At 43.2% G+C, this 26,818-nt stretch overlaps 1 protein-coding gene across 1 annotated transcript in view; it reads right to left on the reverse strand.

The window, feature by feature from the left end:
* SLC51A (solute carrier family 51 member A) overlaps positions 1–24,378 on the reverse strand; it is a 34,997-nt gene extending 10,619 nt beyond the window's left edge. Inside the window, exons 1-6 of the mRNA XM_073675208.1 lie at positions 24,136–24,378; positions 21,697–21,791; positions 20,945–21,099; positions 16,255–16,328; positions 8,528–8,686; positions 671–782 (exon numbers count right to left, since the gene is read on the reverse strand). Of these exons, the coding sequence (XP_073531309.1) occupies positions 671–782; positions 8,528–8,686; positions 16,255–16,328; positions 20,945–21,099; positions 21,697–21,791; positions 24,136–24,170 (630 nt within the window). The 5' untranslated portion in view covers positions 24,171–24,378. The remainder of the gene's footprint in view (positions 1–670; positions 783–8,527; positions 8,687–16,254; positions 16,329–20,944; positions 21,100–21,696; positions 21,792–24,135) is intronic.
* Positions 24,379–26,818: the final 2,440 nt, after the last annotated feature.

A 26,818-nucleotide genomic window follows, 5' to 3' on the forward strand; every position in this document is an offset into this window, starting at 1 on the left:
TGATGCAGCCCTGGAATCGGGGTTTCCAGAGTCCAGTGGTGGCATAATTTAGACCAATCCACCTAACTCTTGGCATTGTGCTTGGTGATGTAAGACTTTCACGAAGCGGCTTGCCTATGAAAACCCATGTCCTGATGCTCCGGCACAAAGTTTTTGTGCTGATGTTAATGTCAGAGCAGTATTGAAACTTTCAAGTTCTTGAGTCAGCAGAGTGTTGGTAACTTTTGTGTTTGAGTTAATATGCAAATGAGGCTGAAGTGTTATTCTAGATCTGAAGCCTCTGTCACTCCAGTTCTATTCCTCACACAGCCACACTTCCTCCTGCTTGACTAACAGCCTCTATGCTGTGACTTCAGGCAAAAGAGTCGTCAGTCAAATTAGAGGAGGCAGCGCTGGGCGGGGAATAGAGCTGGAGTGACAGAGGCTTCAGATATACAGTCTCATTTGCATATCAATCCAAACGCTAATTTCTCAGCAACAGTAGAATGGACCGGCCATGTAAAGGTATTGCTGGACTTGTCTTTGAAAGAGCTTGATGTACATATAAATAGTTTGGGGTTTGATATCCTGCTGACAGATTCCATTTAAGGTTCTAACGCAGGAATTCATTCAATAATATGTTACTCACAAAGATTAAACAGGTAATGTTAAATGAAAAGAAATATCTTACATCTTCTGGATTGTAAATTCCATCAGCCCAAAGTATCAAACCAATGAAATTGAAAAGAGGTTTCAAGAATGCCATCTGGAAGACTCCCAGGATGAAGAGGTTCACCTTCCTCCTGCAAAAATAAACAGATTTTTATATGTAGGGCTTGTTCAGATAAATACTATATAAAGTTTACGAGAGCTATCATGCTATCAGTGAGCTCAAAACGTTCAGTTTGTCTTGACAAGAAAGAGCTTTGATTGCATGTGTTACGTCCTTGAAATATTCCTGTACAAAGGTGCAATCCAGGACAGGAATTGATGTGGACGCTGCCCGTCTCATCGGTTTGCTGCAGCAATGAGTAAGCAAAATGAAATAATGAAAATTTGACAAAAGCCATGCTGAATACTACTTTATGAACAGGCAATAGTTTAGCTCATATTCATTATGATATTTTCTCTGTAAAGGAACACCATTTACATTTACCTATTACTAAAAGCAGGGACACACCGACATTAGATTATCTGATTGGATGGGATCTGACATTGAGTGTCTATGGCCAGCTTGCACAGATTATATTTATTCTACAAGATTAGCATTTAAACCACGGGATTATATAAAATAAAAAGCACAATTGTAACATTGGTATTTTATAACTTTATCATACACCATTCAACCATGGCATTATAACCACCTGTATAATTTCACGTAGGTCCCTCTGGTGCTGCCAAAACAGCTCTGACCCATTGACATTTGGCGCTGTGCAATGGCGTAGCTACCAGGGGGCACTGTACACCAATACAGTGAAACCCTGTTGTAGAGCAGGGACCCATGGTCTCTCTACCCTACCACTCTCCATTCTGTAGGACACATTTCGATTTAGGCCTGCGGCCTACAGAACGGTAGGGGCACTCACAGGACGTCAATGACCTGAAAGAGACGTTGCGATGATGTCTTTGCGCCCCTTGCCTGAGCTGTGAGGCTGACTGCGTGTGGTCTCTACAATGGAGTTTGTGCCTCTGAGGATTAATGTCTTAGAAGGGGTGGAGGGGCACGTGCATCCAAGTGACATGAGAAGAGTGATGTATTATTGCAGGAAGGGGCTGTATATAGAGAAGAGCAATGATATACTGCAGGATAGGACTTTATATAGAGGAGAGAAGTAATATATTGCAGGGTAGGGCTGTACATAGATAGGAGGAGTGATGTTCTGCAAGAGAGGACTGTATATAGAGGAGAGGACTGATGTACTGCAGGATGTGGCTGTATATTGCACAGAGGAGTCCTATACAGTTACAGTAGGTTCAGAAACCAGATCCACTAATCTTCTTGATTTGGGTTCTGCATGCCACTATTTTGGATTTAAAGTGAAATAACTGAGATGCAATAGAAGTGTAGACTTTCATGTTTAATTAAAGAAGTTGAACAATATTATCCCATGAAACGTTTAGGAATTGCAACCATTCCTCATTACAGAGGCTCAAAAGTAATTGGACATATTAACTTTACCATAAATAAGTTGTTCATTTTTAAAACTTTGTAGAGAATCCTTTGCAGGCTATTGCGGCCTAAAGTCTGGAAGCCATGGACATCCTCAAACGCTGAGTTTCCTCCTTTGCTTTACCAGGCTTTTACTGCAGCTGTCTTCAGTTGTTGCTTGTTTGTGGGTCTTTCGTTCTTAAATTTTGTCTTGAGCATGTATCCAGGGGGGTAACGTTTCTCCTTGCGGAGAGTGACATATTAAGCATGTCAAGGTGAGGAGACTTTTATGCCACAATGCTCCTCTGTGAAATATGCAAATTGTCCCTTCAGAGAGAAAGATAACTAGAACTCTAGCACCACCTATAGGAAGTAGCAATCCTAAAAGTCAATATTGACTCTTCAAGGAGCCTTATCACATGACTTAAGGCCCTGTCACACATAACGAGATCGCTAGCGAGATCGCTAGGGAGATCATTATTGCGTCACGGTTTTGGGATCACCGGGGAGATGTCAAACATGCAGAACTTTCCAACGATCTCGGCCGCCCCAGCGATCTAACCAACGATCTCGGTGGTCGTTGGGATGCTTTCACACAGCAGCTATTTCAACGATCCACATCTTGATAGGGACTGTACCGTGTCAGAAAGGTGTGCATAAAATTACTTTTCCGCGACCCCTCATCTCCAATTGGTGGACGCTACTGTGTTCTGATCAGGTGACCTTGGTTTAACACTGCGCCTCCGGTCAGATGGGATCTCTACTGCGTCTCCATTAAAAATGGAAACCCATTTGAGACCCCAAACAATACCTACCTCGCTAAAGATGCCTGATTTCTTCAAAGTGGAGTCACAGCCGGAGAACGCTGGTGAGATCTGAAAAAACAAGGACGCAGTAGCGACCACCAATCGGGGACAAGGAGCGCAGAAAAGTCCAATTTATGCACTCCTACATGTCTCAGTTCTGAATCGCTAACGAGGTTGTTGATAAGGTGTCAAATACAGCGATGCACACTGCCCAGTGGGAGCGCAACGACCCAGGAATGGTCCAGGAAGCTTTGTAACGATCAGCGATCTCACAGCAGGGGCCTGATCGTTGCTACCTGTCAGGCGTAACGAGATCGCTAGCGAGATCGCTATTGCGTCACCAAAACCGTGACTCATTAGCGATCTCGTTATGTGTGACGGGGCCTTTAGGATGATAGCCAAAACCAAAATCTCAGTTTACATATTTTAGTCTTGGCTATTATCCTAAGTAATGTGATAAGAGTCAATTTTAACTTTTAGGATTGCTACTTCCTATAGGTGGCACTAGAGTTCTAGTTCTCTTCCTCTCTGAAGAATGTGAAATGCATCCTCCATGGGGTTGAGAGCTGGTGATTGACTCAGCCATTGCAGAATATTCCACTCCTTTTCCTTAAAGTGCTGAGTTGCTTTCACAGTATGTTTTGGGTCATTGTCCATCTGTACTGTGAAGCGCCGTCCAATCAACCTTTTAGTTGAATCTCAGCCGACGGTGTCGCCCTGTACACTTCAGAATTGATGCAGCTGCTTCTGACTTCAGTCACATCATCAATAAACACTAGCGCCCAGTGCCATTGGAAACCATGTATGCCCATGCCATCACACCGCCTCCACCATGTGTTACAGAGGTTGTGGTGTGCTTTGGATCATGAGCCGTTCCAAGACTTCTTCATACTTTCTTCTTCCCACTCTGGTATAGGTTGATATTAGTTTCATCTGTCCAAAGAATGCTTTTTCAGAACTGGGCTGACTTCTTTAGACATTAATTTTTCCCTTGTTAAAGTTGCTCAGATCATTACGCTTGTCCATTTTTACTGTTTTCAACTCAACTTTTACTGTTTTTTTACTCAAACTTCAAGGTTAGATTTTAGAAAGGCAGATTTTAAGAGACTCAGAAAGAGAATAGGAGGGATCCAATGGCTGGATGTCCTTAAGGACAAAATTGTCCAGGAAGGATGGGAAATTTTTAAAAATGAAATTCTCAAAGCACAATCGTTAACAATCCCGAAAAGTAGGAAGAATGGGAAGCATTTAAGGAAACCAGGATGGATGAACACAGAACTTAAACACATGCTAAAAAGAAAGAAAGAAATGTTTATTAAATGGAAAGAGGGAGGCATATCTAAAGAAGATTATAATGCAGTCTGCAGATCCTGCAGGGCACGTATCAGGTTAGCTAAAGCTGACAATGAATTAAGGCTTGCAAGAGATGTCAAAAGCAATAAAAAAGGATTTTGGGGGTATGTCAAAAGTAAAAGAAAAGTCAAAGATGCTATAGGATTTTTACAGGATGAAAATGGAGAAATGGTAAGAGAGGATTTTGAGAAGGCCGAACTTTTTAATTCCTATTTTGCATCTGTTTTCTCTCAGAAAGAAAATGTAACATCAACTGATCTTCACTGTCCTTTTAGAGGAATAGAGGAATCCAAGTTATCTGTAAACAGAAAGATTGTGAGGGAATATTTAGCTAACATAAATGAGTTCAAGTCTCCAGGTCCAGATGAATTACACCCCAGAGTACTGAAGGAGATCATAGAAGAAATTTTAGAACCACTCTCCATAATCTTTGAAAATTCTTGGAGAACAGGAGAAGTCCCAGAAGACTGGAGAAGAGCAAATGTTGTTCCTATCTTCAAAAAGGGGAAGAAGGTGGACCCAGGGAACTATAGGCCGGTGAGTCTGACTTCTATACCAGGAAAGATCTTTGAACAAATTATTAAACAACATGTATGTAAGTACATGGATAAGAATGAAGTGATTAACCAGAGTCAGCATGGGTTTGTAACTAACAAGTCATGTCAGACTAACTTAATTTCCTTCTATGACAGAATCACTGACTGGGTGGATCAGGGAAATGCTGTAGATATAGTATATCTTGACTTCAGCAAAGCATTTGACAAAGTATCTCACACCATCCTTATTGAAAAAATGACCAAGTATGCAATGGACCAGGCAACTGTTAGGTGGATTCATAACTGGCTTAGTGATCGGACTCAAAGGGTGGTTGTAAATGGCTTCACATCCAGCTGGATGAATGTCTCAAGTGGGGTACCACAGGGCTCCGTCCTGGGACCTGTATTGTTCAACATCTTTATCAATGATTTAGATGAAGGAATTGAGGGTAAACTGATTAAATTTGCTGATGACACAAAGCTAGGAGGGATAGCTAATACTAGAGAAGAGAGAGAGAGGATTCAAAAAGACCTAAATAAACTGGAGCAGTGGGCAGCAACCAACAGAATGGTTTTTAACAGGGAAAAATGCAAAGTACTACATCTGGGCAATAAAAATGAAAAAAGCATATACAGAATGGGAGGAATAGAGCTAAGCAACAGTACATGTGAAAAAGACTTAGGTATACTAATAGATCATAGACTGAACATGAGTCAACAGTGTGATGCAGCAGCAAAAAAGGCAAATACAATTCTGGGATGTATTAACAGAAGCATACAGTCTAGATCACGTGAAGTCATTATCGGTCTTTACTCCTCTTTGGTCAGACCTCATCTGGAATACTGTGTACAGTTTTGGGCACCACATTTTAAAAAAGACATAGACAAACTGGAGCAAGTTCAGAGAAGAGCGACCAGAATGGTGACTGGTCTGCAAACCATGTCCTATGAGGAACGGTTGCAGGATTTGGGAATGTTTAGCTTGCAAAAAAGAAGACTGAGAGGAGACTTAATAGCTGTCTACAAATATGTCAAGGGCTGTCACATTGTAGAAGGATCATCTTTATTCTCATTTGCACAAGGAAAGACTAGAAGCAATGGGATGAAACTAAATGGGAGGAGACACAGATTAGATATTAGAAAAAACTTTTTGACAGTTAGGGTGATTAATGAGTGGAACAGGCTGCCACGAGAGGTGGTGAGTTCCCCTTCAATGGACGTCTTCAAACAGAGGCTGGACAGACATCTGTCTGAGATGATTTAGTGAATCCTGCTTTGAGCAGGGGGTTGGACCAGATGACCCAGGAGGTCCCTTCCAACTCTACCATTCTATGATTCTATGATTCTATGATTCTAACAGCACTTGCAGCCTAATAAGTCTCCCTCCTTTACAGGTTTCATTGTCCGGAGATAGATAATTTTATTTACTTTACCGGTCAGTGTTTTAATGATGTTAAGTGTTGCTGCAGCATTTATGTACATACATTTTATTCAATTAAAGTTAGCTTGTGTGAGAAACATCTTATCTTCAGGCAATCACAGCTCCCATGCTTCCCAGAGGCAATGCAATCCTGATGACTAACAGCTTGAATTACTGGCATGACTTGGAGTCAATTGTCCAATTACTTTTGGTCCCTTTAAAAACAGGGTGGCACATGTTAAGGAGCTGAAACTCCTAAACCCTTCATCCAATTTTAATGTGGATACCCTCAAATGAAAGCTGAAAGTCTTAACTTCAACTGCATCTGAATTGTTTTGTTTAAAATTCATTGTGGTAATGTCTAGAACCAAAATTAGAAAAATGTTGTCTCTGTCCAAATATATATGGACCTAACTGTGTATATATAGATATACCTATATATCTATATATATATATATATATATATATATATATATATATATTGTGGCTGTAGGTGGTGGGGGGAGCGGCAGAGGAGCAGGGCACAGGAGGCAGCAGCCGCCTGCTGCAGGCTACACTGTGCCTGCTACAAAAGAAAATGAATATTCACTGCTCCCCACTCCCATGGGTTGTAGTGAATATTCATGGTCTTTAATAGTGGGCACACGTGACCACCGGCCACAGCAGGAGCCGTGCTGCGGCTACAGTGTGCGCGCTATTAAGGAGAGTGAATAGTCACTGCTCCCCACGCACACAGTCCCGGCGTGGTGAACGGTGACTATTCCGGCACAGCATCTCACAGTGTGAGGGCGCATGACAGTTACGCCATGCGCGGCTCGCACAGTGAGATCCCTGTCAGCAGCAGAGCCGGACGCAGCACTGGAGGAGAGAGGAGGTGAGAATAATTGTTTATTTTTTGGGCATGACAGAGCGTGGTCATATCCGCACATCAAATTCATCATAAGTTAGTCCACTAATGTGGCGTAGTTTCCTCCGGCTGGCATATATTTTTGGCAGTGGCACACACTGGGTGCCAATCAGTGTATTCCAGTGAGTCGTTCATTAAGACTGGTGTGCACTATACCAGTCTTAATGAATCGCCTCCTAATTTCTTGACTCAACTCACTATTAACTCTACTTCAGTTCATCATAAATGCTGCAATCTGGCTGATCTGCTCTCTGTTGCTCCTTGGATTGGTTACATCATGCTTCTTCACCCTCATTTCTTGTGTTCTTCACTCAGCTAAATATATGTTTTTTTCTTCCAGGGGTCTCAAATTAAAATGCAGGCCACATTGTTAAATTTAGGCTGGAGAGTACATGGCGACGTTGACTGCGATAAAGAAAAGTCCCCTATACTGCGCCACTGAATACACACATGCACCACACCAATAATATATAATTTACCACTGTGCAACCCATCATTCAAAATATAATTTGATAAGCCAGCACTGTGGGTCCCACCCCAATAATTATAATTTGCCAATTATAATTTGCCTCTCTCACCTTGCCCCAATTTATTACAATGTCATGTCCTCTATCTCCCCCCACCCCAATTTATTACATTTACATGTCTTCTCTCCCACCCCTACCCGCATTGTACTCTCCCCAACACTGTTAAGAAAAAAAACACTTCTCCAGACAATCACCCTCAGGGCAGGCATCCTCTTCTGGCCTAATATATCCTAAATATGCAGCTGGCTGAGCCTTGGAAAAAGCGCTGAATGAGAGCGGCATCCTGCAGCTGCTCTGCGAATTGCTACCGCTCGCATCGGTGCTGAAGATATGCTCCCTGCACAGCGATGCACACTGACACTAGTGGTGAAAAAAACTATGAGGGCAATGTGATCCTACTCCCCAACCATCCCCCATGGAGTGTTGGGCACTAGCCCATATTGCCCTCATTATAATCCATCCCTGGATGCGGGCCATAAGAAATTGCTTCATGTTCTAGTGCCGCTTGATTAATGCCCCTAGTTTATAATAACCTATCACCCCTTCTAGAGTTCTCCTATGCTGCACCCATTCTATGGAACTTATTGCGCCAGACCATACCATTTGCTCCTAATATTTACCTATGGTGTTCATACCATAAGCTCTTGTGGACAGGGACCAACTTGTACAATTTATCATTTACTTGTTTGTTACTTCACCAATAGTAAAATGCGGTGGATTATACAAATTATATCCTAGCTCCACGCATCATTATTTCTCTGATAACCTGTTTTTTTTTACATGGCAGCATGAAGGTGGTAATATCTTATCTGGTTTTCTTTCCTGCTATAAACACTATGGTAATTCTTACTTGGTCATTTTTATGCGGGGAAGGCATGGGCAGCAGCAGCAGCATGGTCCAGTGTTGATCTGAACCTCTGTGAATTCGAATTTCTTGACAAGTCCATCTTTTCCTCCATAACCTTCTATAATCACCATCAAGGTAAGGTAGAAGCATACTGCAAAATACCTTTGAAAAATAATGATTCCACAGTGAGTTATGAATGTTATGCTACTATGTTCATCAATAAATATCTGTAGTAGGCAAATTGCTGACAATAGTAGATACAGTAAAGTGATTGCTAAACAACCTTCTTTAATCCAATAGGAACTATTGAGATTCCATCTTAAAAAGAACCTGTCATCAGGTCAAAAGGAGCCAGTTTTTATTTTATTTTATTCCCGCTACTCCCCAAAGTATTCAGTTTTCGATTTCTAAATCTACCATGAGGTTCTAGAGATATGGGCCTTCTTTTACAGCTAATTTTTATGGTCTTTATAAGGGAGTATTGCTCTCAGCCTAAAAAGACCCATCTAGAGAATTCTGTGAGCCACACCCCCTTGCCAAAGGCTATAAAAATTAGCAGCACATAAAAAGGACCATCTCTCTGGTGCCATATTTCGGATTGAAAAATAACAAAAATGGAATAGTCAGATGAGTAGCGGGAAGAAAGTAAGAGCAAAAACTGGCCACGTTTTTTACTGGGTAATAAGTCCTCTCTAAAGGGTAACTGTACTTTCAAATAACTTCAGAAGCTGTCAGGTGTGTGTACATGAGACATAACAGTATCTCTATGTATTATATAACTTGTATCCTGAATTTTCATGAGTTTTCCCCTATATGAGCCTCATCTCTTAATTTGCAACGGAGTCTGAGCTGGTGGGTGGAGACTAGCTGCTTATTATGTCAAAGATCAGCGCACAGGCATGGATTCCTGCTGTTCATTTTCTTTTAAGCACACAGAGAAGCAGCAACATGTAGGAAATTGTACAGCGGTGCTGATCTGTGTGGATGTGAATCCAGCTCTGTGGTGAAGTCAAAGACTTGTTAGAAAGTGTTTTTTATACCTTGAGAAAGGCGCCGGTCCAGTGCAGAAACGCGTTGGTATTAATAAAAACTGTTTTGGAATCCCAAGGCTCTTCATTCCCGCAGCGCAGTCCTCCTAAACATGCCAGCATCCATTTTTTGCTATTATACATCCTCCAGCCATGGGGCAGCAGCAGCGCTTTCCATGCCTTTATAGGTGTTCGGCCTGCACGCAACACCTTTAGGTGAGTGCCACCATTGCTTCTACCTTTGCTGTATTTTGTGTGCACTTCTGTCCCTCTCCAGAGCTTCTCAATGTTTATCTAAAAAGCACAGTTACAATAGCCATCTACCACCCATGTACACCAAAGTCCATTGACCACATCAAAACATTGACCACAATCCAGTGTTAATCAGTTACTGACATATGAAGCACTAGTGGCAGATGATAGCTGTGTTATTCAGCAACTATCTGCCTCTAAAAACTGCGGGTGGAGCAGAGCTCTGCCCATGACTGATCTGTTAAATCCCGTTGTCAGTCTATGACAGCGGCATTTACAGCATGCAATCTGGGAGGCGCACAGTTCGAACCATCCAGCGGATCCCCTCGAAATTATGGGATGCTGATGGGTTGTCACGACAGCCAGGAGTTTGCTGAAGACTCCTTAGCCTGTCAAAAAGGTGCTGATATGAAAGCCAATAAAGAAAATATGTAAAAATTCAAATCACCCTTTTTTTCCCCCATTCAAAATAATGAAATAAAAAATAAATATATATGATACTGCTGTGGTTTTAAAAGTCAGAGCTATCAAAATATAACATTATTTAACTTGAACTGTAAACGCGCTAATGAGAAAAAAAATGAAAACATTACAATTGCAGTTTTTTTCAGAAGCTGGAATTCCAAAAAAATGCAATAAGAAGCAATCAGAGAATGGTATCTATCCCAAAATGGTATAAATAAAAAATATTATTTTGGGGTGCAGTAAACAAACCCTCAAACAGCCCCATCAATTGAAAATCGAAAACGTTATGGGTCTTGGAAAATGGTGATACAAGAAAAAAATTTTTTTTTTTACTAATTTTATTTTTTTTTTCACCACTTAAGTAAAAAAAAGTATGCAAGTTTGGTATCTCTTTAATCATACTGACCCTGAAAATTATATTGCTGGGTCATTTTACTGTGCAATTAACGCTGTAAAAACAAAACCCAAAGAACAATTGCAGAATAGCTCTTTTTTCACAATTTTGCCACACTTGGAATTGTGTACATCACACAATAAAATGTATGGTGTCAGTCAAGAGTATAACTCATCCAGCAAAAAAAAAGCCCTCATATTGCTATGTCTAGTGTAAGATGGCCGCCGGACATGTCCTTGAGGGGAGATATGTATCGCTGAGGTTGGTAGCTTCAGTGATGTAAAACCAGGAAAGCATGCTGCAGCACACATAGTGCTGAGAGGGTTAATAGGGCGTATCAGGGACAGTTTTTACAAGCAGTCATAAGAGACGGGTGGGATTGGCTGCTCACATATCCTCACCCCAGGGTGTGTGTATAAAATTGGAGACCGAGTGTCTCATTCAGTGTCTGTGGCTGGAGGTATGGAGACTTCCAGCGTGTCTGTGTTAAAAGACACTGACTGTGAGACGGCGAACCCGCAGTACTATATGGACTGTTCATTTTCCTGTTTTGTTACTTTGTGCCGGAGAAGGCTATATTTTGTTTTCTGCCTTCGACATTTTAAAGAGACAGTGTCCTGTGCCTACCTCTAAGGCGGTTGAGTGAGTACCAAACCCTACAATTGGTGCTTGAAGCACAGGCACGAATCCCAAGGGGCAGTGTGACTGCTACAGGAAACCATTTATGTCCTGGGTGAAGTCGGCCGTAAGCCAGCAAGTGACACCGGACAAAATGGAGAACCGGCTTAAGCATTTGTTGCAGGCACAGCAATTGCAGCACCAGCAGAGCATGCAGCAGCACCTGCAGAGCAACAGAATATGCTGCAGTAGCATCGGGAGCAGTTGCAGAGCCAGCCAAACATACAGCAGCAGTAAAGACAGAAGGAGCTCTTAGCAGAGCAGATCCGTGGCAGGACAACCGCCCCACCCCCAACTCCAGGTGATGACTCTCACGTGAGGAAGACGGTAAGAAGAGCATTACAAAAGATGATCCCCGGGTGATGATGTTGAGGCATTCATGATGGTCTTTGAGAGGGTGGCAGAGCAGGAGAAATTGCCTCCCGAGCAGTGAGCGAAGGTTTTGGCGCCATATTTAACAGGCGAGCCGCAGAAAGCCTATTATGACTTGGCCTTGCAGGACGCAAAAGAGTATGCCAAATTAAAAACAGAGATCTTGGCGAGCTTGGGAGTGACTCCGACTGTCAGGGCGCAACGGGTGCACCACTGGGCCTACTGCAGTGACAAACCTCCCCAGTCCCAAATGTTCGACCTCCCACACCTGGTCCAAAAGTGGTTGCAACCTGAATCTTCCTCCGAGCACAGATGGTGGAGAGGGTCATCATAGACAGGTTCATACATTCCTTTCTGAGGTCGGTGCAATCCTGGGTTGCCCAGGGAGATCCCTGTAATGCCGATGACTTGGTGGGGTTGGTGGAAAGGTACCAGGCAGTTGAGTGTTCCTTGGGGAAACAAGGGGTCGTAGCCTCTCTATACTGTGGTTCCCAAAAGGGGGCGGACACCCAAAAGGGAGCTAGAGACACATCTGGGGGGTGTCCTAGAGCTCAGGAGGTGTCTGAGTTGCTGCCAATGGTCCCACCCCATAGCATAGTATGTTGGAGATGTCACACCCCAGGTCACATAGCTGCCCGCTGACCCATGACCAACGAACCAATGGACTGCAGCGCAGGACGGCGCTGGTCGTACTTTGCATATCCAGCCCGCAGTGCTGTTCCTCAACCTGGCAAGGGACCGTAGGCGTGCCTCGTATCAGTAAATGGAGTGCAAGTGACTGCTCTGTTAGACTCGGGGAGTTTGGTAACCCTAGTGAAGGCCATATTTCCTCATCGGCTGGTTCCGGGAAAAGGGTCGGCATCCGTTGTATCCATGGGAACGCTAAGAATTACCCTGTGGCCCGAGTGGTCATAGACACAACCTGTAGCACTGAGTCCCATGAGGTGGGCGTAGTCAATGACCTGTTGAACCCTGTTCTAATAGGGCAGGACTTTGCCTTGTTTTGGGACTTGTGGGAGAAAGGGAGGAAGCCAGGTTGTCCGGACAACAACCAGGTTGCTCATGAAGAAACCTCATCACAGACCGCCACCGACGAGTTTCCTTTTTGTGTTCTTGTTGGGGATGAGGATGAGGCAGCATCCCCGGATGCCAACATCCCTGAGCTGGAGGTGTCCGGGAAAAATTTCTGGAACAGCCCAGCTCAGAGACTTGACTCTAAAAGGGGCGTTTGATAATGTCACTGTCTTGAATGGTGTTGCTGAAGAGCTGGGGGCTGACACTCGATATCTGTACTTTGCTGTAAATGGGGAGTTACTATATTGGGTCACCAAGCTCAGAAGGTAGGTAATTGAGCAGTTACTGGTGCCAGGGCCGTACAGACACGGTGTTAGATATGGCCCATACACATGTGTTGGGTGGTCATCTGGGGGTAGAGAAAACCCAGGAAAGGATCCTCCAGAGGTTCTACTGGCCCGGTTGTCACCAAGAAATTGTAAATTTTTGTAGGTCATGTCCCACCTGCCAGCTGACCTCTCTGGAGACCCACTTCCGTAGCCCCTTAGTGCCATTGACTATCATTAATGGCATAGCCATGGATCTAGTGGGACCACTGGTCAAGTCCGCCAGAGGACATCAGTATATCCTGGTGGTACTGGACTATGCTACGTTGTATCTGGAATCCATGCCACTACTTAACTCCTCTGCCAAATGTATAGCCTGGGAGTTGGTCCATATCTTCTCTAGAACGGGGCTACCTAAGGAGATCCTAATGGACCAAGGGACCCCATTTATGTCACGGGTGATGAGGGAGTTGTGCAAAACCCTGCAAATCAGGACCTCAGTCTACCACCCCCAGGCAGATGGCTTAGTGGAGAGGTTTAATAAAAACTTGAAGGCCATGTTAAAGAAGGTCGTGGAGAAAGACGGCCGGAACTGGGACTGTCTACTGCTGTACCTTCTGTTCTCCAATAGAGAAGTCCCACAGTTCTCTACTGGGTTCTCCCCGTTTAAGCTGTTATATGGCTGACACCCCCGCAGACTTCTGGACGTAGCAAAGGAGACTTGGGAGGCGGAGTCTACACCCTACAGGAGTGTATTCGAACTGTATTCGAACATGTGGCCCAGATGCAAGAGAGGATTACAAAGCTGATGCCCATTGTGAAAGAACACCTCCTCAAAGCACAAGAGGCACAGTCGAGGGTGTACAATAGATCAGCAAGGGTGAGACACTTCAACCCTGGGGATCGGGTACTAGTGCTGGTACCTACGGTGGAGAGCCAGTTTCTGGCCAAGTGGCAGGGCCCCTATGAAGTGGTTGAAAAGCTTGGCGACGTCAACTATAGGGTCCACAAACCTGGGAGAAGGAACCCTACCAGGTGTACCACGTCAACCTCATTAAGCCATGGCTAGACAGGGAGCCTGTGGAAGCTCAATGTTTGATGGCGAAGACTGAAACTGACATGGAGGAAGTCAAGGTGGCAGAGTCGCTGTCATGTGCTCAGAAGCAACAATACCGAGAGTTGCTGCAGCGGAACAGGGACCTGGTCTCGCATCTACCGGGCTGTACTCAGGTCATAGAACATGAGGTACTTACAAAGCCTTATGTCCGAGTGAATATGAAACAATATCGGATTCCTAAAGCCTTCCGAGAGGTAATCTTGAAGGAGGTGAAGTGCCAGCTGAATCTGGGGGTCATCGAGGAGTCCAAGATTGTCTGGTCCAGTCCCATAGTGCTGAGAGGGTTAATAGGGCGAATCAGGGCCAGTTTTTATGAGCAATCATAAGAGACGGGTGGGATTGGCTGCTCACATATCCCCACCACAGGGTGTGTGTATAAAATGGAGACCAAGTGTCTCATTCAGTGTCTGTGGCTGGAGGTGTTGAGATCTCCAGCATGTCTGTGCTAAAAGACACTGACTGTGAGCGGGTGAACCCCTCAATACTATATGGACTGTTCATTTTTCTGTTTTGTTACTTTGTGCCGGAGAAGGCTGTATTTTGTTTTCTTTGAAAGTGCGGTTTATGAAGCCTGAATAAACCTGCCTTGGACATTTTAAAGAGACGGTGTCCTGTGCCTACCTCTAACGCGGCTGAGTGAGTACCAAACCCTATACTAGGGAAAAATAAAAAAGTTATAGTTTTTCGGAAGTAGGGGAGGAAAAGAAAAACGCAAATATGGAAAATCGTCTGTTCGCGAGAAGTTAAAGCTGCGCAACCAGATAATAGGGCAGCCTGATCTTGGTGAGTGGTCCCCCTTAAGAACTTTGATGCCTTAGTATCGCCCAGATCATTTTCAAGCCTTTATGTCTCTGTAAGTGGCAGCAATGGTCATTTCTTATTTTTGGATAATTTTACTATGGATGTGGTGAATTATTGGAATAGTGGCTGGAAGGAGCAAAATGCATGTGAAACAAACTTTTAGGTCTACTTGGCAAGTTTCATTGCTAATAGCCATTCTATAATAATAATAATCTTTATTTTTATATAGCGCCAACATATTCCGCAGCGCTGTACATACATTATCAATAAGACACATTACACAGATTGTCTGGCATTAAACGGACTCTGTCAGCTCAGAATGATTGTTCAAACCAAGTCCTGCCGCTCAGCGTTTCACGGCGTGGCCAAACATTTAGGTGCACCTTAACACCTGCTTGTTTTCCATCTATCTCCACCCCCTCTTGTCACAGGTGTGTCAGAGGTGACAGACAGCCGCCCTGCAGTTGGTTGCTGGAGATCTCTACATTTGGCATTACAGACATCTTCTTAGAGGCTGGCTGTCTCTAGGACCCAGCGGCTACCTCCCTTTGGCTAATTAGGTCCCGGGCCTGGGTGTATAAATACCTGATGTGTCTAAGAGAGAGGTGCCAGTGATAGTCATTACTACTTGTGAGGCTTTTGCAAGAGCAGTACTTCTTCCTCTCTGGAGCTTGAGGTCGTGTGCGCATTTGTCTGGAGTCGTCTAAAGCTAAGCAATCCCCCCCTGTTTGTCTACCCTTGTTGTCTATAGAGTTTAGTGGAGATGGACTAGTGCTCATCTCCTCCCGTCCCTAGACTTAGCCATACGGCAGGGAAAGTCAGGGCGAGGCACGCGTGCGGCGAGTGGTGAAGAGCCAATATAGGGACGGTAGTTGAGACTGTGTGACACTAGACCACACTAGAAGGTCTGCCCTTCCCCCTTTCCCTAGAGTTTGGGCTCCCTTTCCCTTTTCCCTTTGTGTTACACTCAGAGAAGGTGGAGATAGATAGAAAACAAGCAGGTGGGAAGGTGTATATAAATGATTCGCCCTGCCATGAAGCACCAAGCGCCTGTACTTGGTTTAAACAGTCATTCTCGGCTGACAAAGTCCCTTTAAAAACAGAGGTCTGTTTTCTCCTCACTAGCGCTTGTCCTAATGGGTAAGTATTGCAGCCTAATCACATTTATAGAAGGTTGTTTGATTAGACAGATTACCTTTCTTTTGAGGAAACAAAGCATTCCTATAATTAATATTATTTTCTGTATACTGTATGTTATCTTTCAACATTGAACTACTACTCACGTGCCAATCCCAATTTCTACAAACATGGCCGAACGCGGAATCCACAAACCCAAGCAGGTAAATATTGAGATGACCTAAAGCAATATACACAATTGTCACAAGAAAAATCAACACAAATAAATCATACATGTACATCATTTGACATTTTTTCAACAAAACGTCCTATGGAGCCAGGATGTAAAAACATGTTACAAACTTACTACACTGCATTCCAGCCCCAATCCTCACTGCCAGTGCCACTGAGCAGACCAAGCAGAGGCAGCTGGGCAGCACCATGCATGAAGCACCCAGCCACCTGGCTATCATGACAGGTGGCACAATTACCAATCTTAATGTCCATATGACAGGCCAATCGTGAGTCAGTCAGTGGGTTTGGCGGTCTGTGACGGATCCTGTGCCCCTTTTCATGCCATGTGTAATGTTCTTTGCCAGTATTCTATGTACTACCTGGTGTTCTCACTTGTTCTAACCCATGTTGTTCTCCTGGATAAACCCCTGAATGCCTACTCTGGTTTGACCTTGGACTGTCTCATCATTAATGTTTGTTCTGCCTGACCGCCTGTATTCAGACCTGGCTACGCAACTGCATTTTTGGTTCGGATTCTGACCATTATTGATGCTCACTGTACGGCTTCTGTAATTGCAGGTCGTGACATACATGAGGTTACTTTGGTTTTGAGATAAACATAATTTCCCATTTTTTAATCACTAGCTATGCAAAGAAATATTGCAGTGTTACTATGCAGTTTGGGCTGTGAACCCTGGTGGATCTAGTACACAACACTCTCCCATAGATATCACTAGCTTGTTTTCTGTCTACTGTCTATGTGTAACCTGACCACACAAGATGGAGGAATGGAAGGAATAGGGTGGTGATGGTGCAGTAAAGTATACTAACTTTATATTTTGTCGTGGTGATATTTGCATAGACATATAGACATTTGACTGTGAATATTATCAGATACATTACTTTTGTCTAATGTTTAGACTGCAGGATTTGTTAAAGTCTTTCAGTCAAGAGAGTTTAGCCTTTACAAATGCAGCAAATTTTGAACAAAGATATCATCTATAAGATGGTTATAGAAAAGTACTGTATATAGTTCTGTACATAAGCATTTATAAACTAGCGTTGTAGCAGCCTGATCAGCCAAGGGACTGTGTGATCACAGATTCGACTCCTGTTAGCACACTAATACGGTGTCAAAACCGTATGATACTTTACAATCAATCAGTCCAGGAGACAGCAAAATTAGCATGTACATACTCTTCGGAGTAGGAATTTGCACTTGCTCTAGCATAATGCTATAAAGATTTTATCGATGCTCTTTATTTAATTGTACCAACCCATCTGCCGTTAGGCACAGGTTATACATCTTTTTTCCAGTGGCTAGCCTGATGATGCCGATCTATGGCGAAACATGTCAGGAAGGATTGATTGTGAATATTAAAGGGAATCTGTCACCTGATTTTTGCTACCCTATTTGAGAGAAGCTTATTGTCGGAGCAGAAACCCTGATTCCAGCAATGTATCACTTGCTGGGTTGCTTGCAACACTTTTGATAAAATCACTGTACGATCCCTCGGGCCAATCAGCAGCCGCTTCATTGTCCCCTCCTTCGAACAAATCACGTACAGCACAGACCAAAAGTTTGGACACACCTTCTCAGATTTTTCTGTATTTTCATGACTATGAAAATTGTACATTCACACTGAAGGCATCAAAACTATGAATTAACACATGTGGAGTTATATACTAAACAAAAAAGTGTGAAACAACTGAAAATATGTCTTATATTCTAGGTTCTTCAAAGTAGCCACCTTTTGCTTTGATGACTGCTTTCCACACTCTTGGCACTCTCTTGATCAGCTTCAAGAGATAGTCACCGGAAATGGTTTTCACTTCACAGGTGTGCCCTGTCAGGTTTAATAAGTGGGATTTCTTGCCTTATAAATGGGGTTGGGACCATCAGTTGTGTTGTGCAGAAGTCTGGTAGATACACATCTGATAGTCCTGCTGAATAGACTGTTAGAATTTGTATTATGGCAAGAAAAAAGCAGCTAAGTAAAGAAAAACGAGTGGCCATAATTACTTTAAGAAATGAAGGTCAGTCAGTCCGAAAAATTGGGAAAACTTTGAAAGTGCCCCCAAATGCAGTTGCAAAAACCATCAAGAGCTACAAAGAAACTGGCTCACATGAGGACTGCCCCAGGAAAGGAAGACCAAGAGTCACCTCTGCTTCTGAGGATAAGTTTATCAGAGTCACCAGCCTCAGAAATCGCAGGTTAACAGCAGCTCAGATTAGAGACCAGGTCAATGCCACACAGAGTTCTAGCAGCAGACACATCTCTTCAACAACTGTTAAGAGGAGACTTTATGCAGCAGGCCTTTATGGTAAAATAGCTGCTAGGAAACCACTGCTAAGGACAGGCAACAAGCAGAAGAGACTTGTTTGGGCTAAAGAACACAAGGAATGGACATTAGACCAGTGGAAATCTGTGCTTTGGTCTGATGAGTCCAAATTTGAGATCTTTGGTTCCAACCACCGTGTCTTTGTGCGACGCAGGAAAGGTGAACGGATGGACTCTACATGCCTGGTTCCCACCGTGATGCATGGAGGAGGAGGTGTGATGGTGTGGGGGTGCTTTGATGGTGACACTGTTGGGGATTTATTCAAAATTGAAGGCATACTGAACCAGCATGGCTACCACAGCATCTTGCAGCGGCATGCTATTCCATCCGGTTTGCGTTTAGTTGGACCATCATATATTTTTCAAAAGGACAATGACCCCAAACACACCTCCAGGCTGGGTAAGGGCTATTTGACCAAGAGGGAGAGTGATGGGGTGCTACGCCAGATGACCTGGCCTCCACAGTCACCAGACCTGAACCCAATCGAGATGGTTTGGGGTGAGCTGGACCGCAGAGTGAAGGCAAAAGGGCCAACAAGTGCTAAGCATCTCTGGGAACTCCTTCAAGATTGTTGGAAGACCATTTCCGGTGACTACCTCTTGAAGCTCATCAAGAGAATGCCAAGAGTGTGCAAAGCAGTCATCAAAGCAAAAGGTGGCTACTTTGAAGAACCTAGACTATGAGACATATTTTCAGTTGTTTCACACTTTTTTGTTAAGTATATAATTCCACGTGTGTTAATTCATAGTTTTGATGCCTTCAGTGTGAATGTACAATTTTCATAGTCGTGAAAATACAGAAAAATCTTTAAATGAGAAGGTGTGTCCAAACTTTTGGTCTGTACTGTACATCCAGAGGAAGTGAAATGGAGAGAAGAGTGAAGCGGCGGATGATTGGCCGCAAGGATCACGTGATGTAACAATGTCATGTGAGCCCAGGAGAGATAGTTCCGACACCACTGAAATGGCGCTGGAGTGGCGCCCTGCTGCGCATTGGTGCCACAGAACCCAGAAGGGTGCATGGATGAACTTCTCCACAAGAGGCCCTCACACATTCACACACCTCCACCCTACCACCTCAGACCAGCAGAGGGAGCCCGTTAGGGATATATATAGGGAGAGGAGAAGGAAGAAGTAGTGAGGGGGCAGAGGAGCATACCAGGCTCACCCCGAGATATATACCGGACACCGGGTCCGCGCCTACAGGGACCCTTTACACCCAGTAGGAACCACCGGAACCACTGGAGGACTACAGGTCCCACGTTCACCAAACGCTGACTACAGTACCAGGGCTAGGAGTCACGGAGGCCCCAGCGTCCAGGGAGAGTGATCTCCAAGAGAAGGCTCTACCACCAGGTCAGCAGGTGCAAAGAGAGACAGTAACCAAGCTAGGCCTAGTTCCAGGCAGGCCAGAAGCTTAGCGAGTAAAGCCACGGATCAGGAGGCCTTATACCCGCTCACTGGGGAGAGTCCAAAAGTGCGCCCTTCGTCCGGAGTACCCTGGACTGTGCCTGCACCATCACCAGTAAAGGTACTGAAGCTTACCCCCGTGTGAGTGTCCGTCTTTCCTCCGGGACCGTCCTGCCATCTCTCCCCTGCACCACCATCCATTACACCCCACGCTGCCCTGGAGCTAGCTCTACCTGTGGAGAGCCACACCATCCCTGCTGCCGTAACACCAGCTCCAGAGGACTGCTCCGCAGCGGCGGCACCCCTTAGCCACATCCCACAGGTGGCGTCACGAACACTTTAAATCCCTTATAAATATTCCCCTTTTTACTGACCGCCCTGGGTCACGGACAGGGCCAGCTACCGTGATATCCCTCAGCAACCAGAGGCCCGGCTGCCGAGTACTCCACGGCCCAGGGGGCGCGTCACTGGCACCGGAGTTTATTTATTTATTTTACTCACTTATATAGCGCCATTAATTCCACAGCACTTTACAGACATTATCAGCACTGGGGCTCACAATCTACATTCCCTATCAGTATGTCTTTGGAGTGTGGGAGGATACCAGAGAACCCGGAGGAAACCTACGTAAACACGAGGAGAACATACAAACTCCTTGCAGATGTTGTCCTTGGTGGGATTTGAACCCAGGACCCCAGCGCTGCAAGGCTGCACTGCTAAGTTGAGTATGAATGTTATTTTACTGGGGGGCAAACATATGGATTGAGAAGGGGTTGTTCAAAATAGTGGACAACCCCTTCAACATTTATACAACTGTCATTCTATTTGCACAAAATAAACATTTCAAATGAGCGGCTATTTAGGCTCTCACCGTTGGGGCAGCGCTGCTCCAGAGAGATGTTCTCTTCTTCATTGGGCATTGCACTTTCTTTAGAATATAAACAGCTTCTTCCAGATAAACAATGACTGAGATGATGGAAAGAACGGTGAGAATTCCCATAATGCTCAGCTGCAAGGTATCCACCACTAAAAACAGGAGAAAAGGTGATCAGGTATAGATGGCGCTGTTAGGTTAGGCTACAGCTAAATATAGGCTACAGTCATATGGTCTGTACGGTAAAGAACAACCCTTAATGAATGTAGCCCAAGTTATAGAAGAGTTTTTTGGGTTTTTTTGTGAGGCGTGTTGTAGTTTCGAATTACATTAATTTTACCATATGATGTACTGAAAATTAGGAGATAAATTCCAAAAGGGGTTAAAAAAAAGATAATTCACCATTTGTGTTTTTTTTTATTGCTGTAAAAATGACCTGGTGACACGATTCTTCAGGTCAGCGATACCAAACTTGTAGGTTTGTTTTATTTTAGTGGTGACAATAATATCCAAACTTTAATTCTGAGACCTGATAGGAGTAAAAAAGATGGCAGCAACAGGGACCTTCAGTGGGTTATTGGCTGCTGAGGCTCACCGCACCACACCAAGCCACCTAGATGCTGCTGTCAGAGATGTGAGCCCCCTCCATACATGTGCACAGATGTCAGGAAGGGGTTAATGTTCTATATAAATGCCTCAGTGTTATTGCATATACATATATTCAAGCTGTGTTTCATTGGGTGACGTACAGTATGGTAATCGCGCCGCTGTTGGTGGTAAGGAGAAGCAGGATGGTGGTATACTGTAGTTGTTCATCAGGAAGTAAACCAGCTGCTTGGGAAGCCTGTAAAGAAGGGAAATCAAAAGATAAGTCGATCAATATCATAGATAACAGCGGTAAAAGCCATTCCTACATAGACGCTCGCCCACGTTTGGTAGTCACCATTATAATGTCAGTAGACACCATTGTGTTATATTTTGCATTTAACCATTTGCAATGGAAATCAATGATGTAACCAGTAAGCAAAGTAAAAGGAAGCACCAAACTTACTGTATGTGCAGTACATGAACTGGTAGCACAAGCGGCGCTGCCCTGGCCTCGGGTGTTCAACTAAAAATCTGTTGCATTCATCTAACTGGAGCTGATTAACAACAGGTTCATGGATTTCATCAATTTCCATTCAGATGATTGGTAACAATGAAATTTCTGCAACCAAATTTGCAGAGTATAATTATTTGATTTTGCAGGGGGAAAGCAAAACCGTATATCTATAGCAGTCGGCCACGCGGTTTTGCAGCTGATTTTAAACTAAGTCAAATATTTTTCTAATAGGTCATTTGAAAAGCACAGCGGCGCCTCGAAGATACGGTTCTCGGCCATGTCTCTGCCGCATATCCGCTGGTCTTAAGGTGTGAGTGCTGCATGGGACTGAAATGCCACCCACTGCGATGGCAAATTGCTGCATAATTTTGTTTTCACAATCTTGTGACAATTGCCTTGCCGCAGTTAGAGTTTTATCTGCCGCAGTTACAGTTTTATCTGCTCTGATACCACACCGTACCATTATGTTGCTTTCACACAATGAGGCCACCGTATGCAATGCTTTTCTGCAATTTTCAAAAATTGATACAAAATTATACATTTTTGCCACGATGGTGACCAACAACTGCTCTATGACATAATGTGAACACAGGCTTAGAACTTCTACAGGTCTGTCCTCCTGAGTAATACTATACAGGTGAAGGTAAATAGCAGGCAGCTCCATAGCGGGCAGGCACACAAACCAGAACTGGTCCGATAAAGGGTACATTCCCAAATCCTTTGCACAGTCCATGCGCTGTCCTTTTTTAAAGCTAACACAACACTGACCCATAGAGTTTAATTGATCCATCCACAATTTTTGTTCTAAAAACTGATCCATGTGTCCGATCCGTGAGACTGAAAGAATGTCCTATTCTCATCCGTTTTGCAGATCAGACTCAGTCACTAAAGTCTATGTTGATCCATTAATCACAGATGAAAAAGAGAAGACAGCCTTTTTACTTTATTTACTGATCCATTGTTAACGGATAAGAAAAAAAACACAGATGCAAACCAGAGGCTATACGGATGACACATGAGAGAATAACTGTACGTTTTACACTGATGTAAAAACAGACACAAATGTGTGACTGTATCTGAAGGACGGATACAGATGAGTGTGTGTAGAAATTTTCCGCTTTTTCTGCAGAATATGAAGACTTTTTTCATCCGCATTGTCATTTGCATGCCACACTTAAGTCTATTTTTTTACATCCATATGACATCCATATTGCATCTCTTATATGTTATACATTAACAATATAAAAGATAAATTTATCTTTTATATTGTTAATATTGTTAAGGCCAAATATAATTTTCTATATCATAATTGCAAAGGATCCACAAAAATTGGATGCCATATAGTCCGTATGGCATCCTTTTTTTAAAGCACCCATTAAGTTTAATGGGCCAAGCTGATCTCAAAAAAGGATCAGACTAGTACAAAAGTAGATTTTTGCACAAAACCATCAGTCTGTAGTTCATGTGAACTACACCATTGACTTGCATTGTTTAGTTAGCTGTCCGTGTTTTCCGTTTTGCTGTCGGACAGCACACAGATGTGTGATATGCTCGTCAGCCCTAGGGGGGTACGAAAATAAAGTGAATGGAGAAGGTGTCAAATGAGATACACAGATTGATACATTGCACCATATAAACTAGGGCAAATGTCCTAAACAACTACTAATTGTAACTGCTGATTTTCTAGTTTGGAGTTTCTAACTTGACAAATCACAGACCTAATGTAATTGGTTCCTATGGGCAATCTGTTTTATTCTACGGTTATATGTGATGCCTTTCACGCTTTCTCAAAGATGACTCCTAGATTGCTGAATTATCATATGCAGCGCCAATATGTGATTCTAGTGAGGCGACTGGAATATCAATAGTTAAGAAATTATTTTTCTCATCTGCAAGGCATTATCTAAAGCATAATTTCAAAAAGGGAGCAGATAATATAGAAAATGTCACGTGTAACGTCATCCCAAGCATCCTGCATGACCCATGATATACATTTACTAAGATAAATGTCGATTTCTATTCTCTAACAGCGTTTCTCCGAACACTCAGCGATGTAATCTGTAGCTCTACCTTACTAGAACTATACCTGGGGTCGGGTTTAAACTCTTCTACAGACGCCATTATTCGGATGCTGCCCTCAGCGCTCGCTCTGCCGCTCACAGCTGCACCACACTCTGCTCTGGACACTGGATGGTGGACTTTGCCAAGTTCAAGAGTGTGTAACACTTCAGTTTCATTGGTTCACCCATGACTTTCAGGTCATTGATCTCAATACTTAAATGTGTTTTAGGTGTCCGAAGGTTCCTCTTTGAAGCTCAGTAGGGGAATGAAGCTGCTTGTATAAACATTACTCCATAGATACTTTTATATTTTCCTTTGCTTGTGCAGAGATCGCCTTCTTTTTCTCCCTTAATATTTATTTATTTTACTCACTTATACAGCGCCATTAATTCCACAGCTCTTTACAGACATTATCATCACTGTCCCCATTGGGGCTCACAATCTAGATTCCCTATCAGTATGTCTTTGGAGTGTGGGAGGAAACAGGAGAACCCGGGAGAAACCCACACAAACACAGGGAGGACATACAAACTCCTTGCAGATGTTCTCTTTGGTGGAATTTGAACTCAGGACCCCAGCCATATTTTTTTAGTTGAGTACTTAGCCCAAAGCTTTTCAAAAACGCTTAAAGGAGATCCATTAAAGGGAACTTGTGGCTTTTGCTAACTGCCCAGTTTTCATATGGTAATGACAGACATGCCAATTTCAGAAGTCTGTAATGTACAGCAGTTTTTCTGAACTTACATCTTTTTTTCTTTTGCAGCACACGGTCCGTGCCACTAACATGGAGTTCTTGTGCATTGTATGGTTTAGGAGTCTAGTGGGCATCCTATTTACTGATTGGCAGCCTCCCCTGTATGACTATACATATAAAGTTAGCTGTCAATCACTCATTAGGGACACCCACTGGACTTCAGAAATTAGAAAGAGCCTGATTTTAATGAATAAAATACAAGTTATTCTGAATTATATTACCACAACAGTATATGTCAGAGTAGTAGGCTGGCTCAGTGGTTAGCACTGTTACTTTGCAGCACTGGGGTCCTGGGTTAAAATCCCGCCAAGGACAACATCTGTAAGGAGTTTGTATGTTCTCCCCGTGTTTATGTGGGTTTCTTCCTGGTTCTCCGGTTTCCTCCCATACACCCAAAAACATACTGATAGGGAATTCCTAATGGGAACAGTGATGATGATGTCTTCAAAGTGCTGTGGAATTAATGGCGCTATATAAGTGAGTAATTAATAATCTGTTCAATCCCTCCTGCTCCAGTCCATGGTGCCCACAGAGAGGACTGAATTTACGATATGCCAGACCAAGGAATTTAGGACTACAGATGGATTTTTGGTAAGAGGGCATATGTGGGTACTGCTATTGGACCATATGATGGCCACTCTCGAAAGGGCAGCTTACTAGCAGAATAACTATGTGGCTGCTACACTCCCTCCACCCCAAATTATATTTTTAGATGCAGCTACAGATAGCCTATCTTATTACGCTGGCAGATATGTTACTATAATACAGAGTTAAAGTGCAAAGTACATTATAATGTTCCCCTCCAAAAATGATCCTGCTGGTCATTGGCCTAACCTTGTAACCTTAACTGCACAGCTTAGAATTAGTTTTAATGTTTGCTACTAAACAGTAATCTGACCCCAAAAATGTCAAGGTTCTCTGCGAGGCAAAAGTTCATCCAAATTGAAGAGACAAGGTGATAACATACAGATTGATTCAGAACAAAGTCATTTTTGTGCTTTAACATTTATACACATAGATTACCACTGTGCTTGGTGATGAATTGTAAGAAGATTAACTAAAAAGTCTCAGTTTTCTGAGTATTATAGGCAGAAAGAAAACCTGGAAGGTAAATGCATGAAATTAGGTGACTCCTAGTTCTTATTAATATTTTCCAAAGAAGGTGGTTTTTAATGGAAAGTGTTGAAATAATGTTTGTAAAATAAATTTAAAAAAATGGTGCTATTAAAAATAAATGTTATTTCATTCAGAATACTTGAAATCTTAATGAATGTAGGAGCTGTTCTTTTTTTCAACTGAATGATCTGAATATCAGAAAAAGCACTGTAAATAGTAAAAAAGTAGAGATTATTCAACTTAACTTTTCAGGAATCATATACTAAAAAACATACTGTATATTTGTAATAATGATGGACTGTTCTGTTGTGTTCCTACCCCTGAAGACAACAATCGCGCTATGTGTACAGTGTTATGTGGTTTTACATGCAATGTGAATAGTATGTGTATTGTGTGATGGTAATGTACAGCATATAAGTAATGTAGAATGTTAATGAATAATATGATTAGCTCCTAGTGCAGGGTAAGCACATGATTAGACTAGGGATAAAATAAGTACTGTTCATATAGTTAAGTGGCTTAGCAAGGGGTATAGCACATAAGATAAGGACAATAGGTTTAGTCTATAGGATAGGATATAGTTAATAGATAGAACCCAGCCCAGTGGGTGGGGACTAGTGTTAGAAAAAGGGAAACATTTCATGGTAGTGGGAGAGATGTGAGTTAGAGAAGTGCAGTGGCAAGTTCAGGTGCAGTGGGCTGCTAGGGTCAGCATGTACCAGTCGTTCAAGGGAGCGGGCATCCCTACCGGAATCCCAAGCAGACGCCCCTGTCACGTCCGGAGCACAATGTCTGAAAAAGGGGCTACCAGATACATAGTGTCCTCTGGTGTACAGTG

The sequence above is a fragment of the Phyllobates terribilis genome, unplaced genomic scaffold (genome assembly GCF_046119375.1).
Source record: "Phyllobates terribilis strain yellow unplaced genomic scaffold, ASM4611937v1 Scaffold_3__8_contigs__length_932513732, whole genome shotgun sequence".
NCBI lineage: Eukaryota > Metazoa > Chordata > Amphibia > Anura > Dendrobatidae > Phyllobates > Phyllobates terribilis.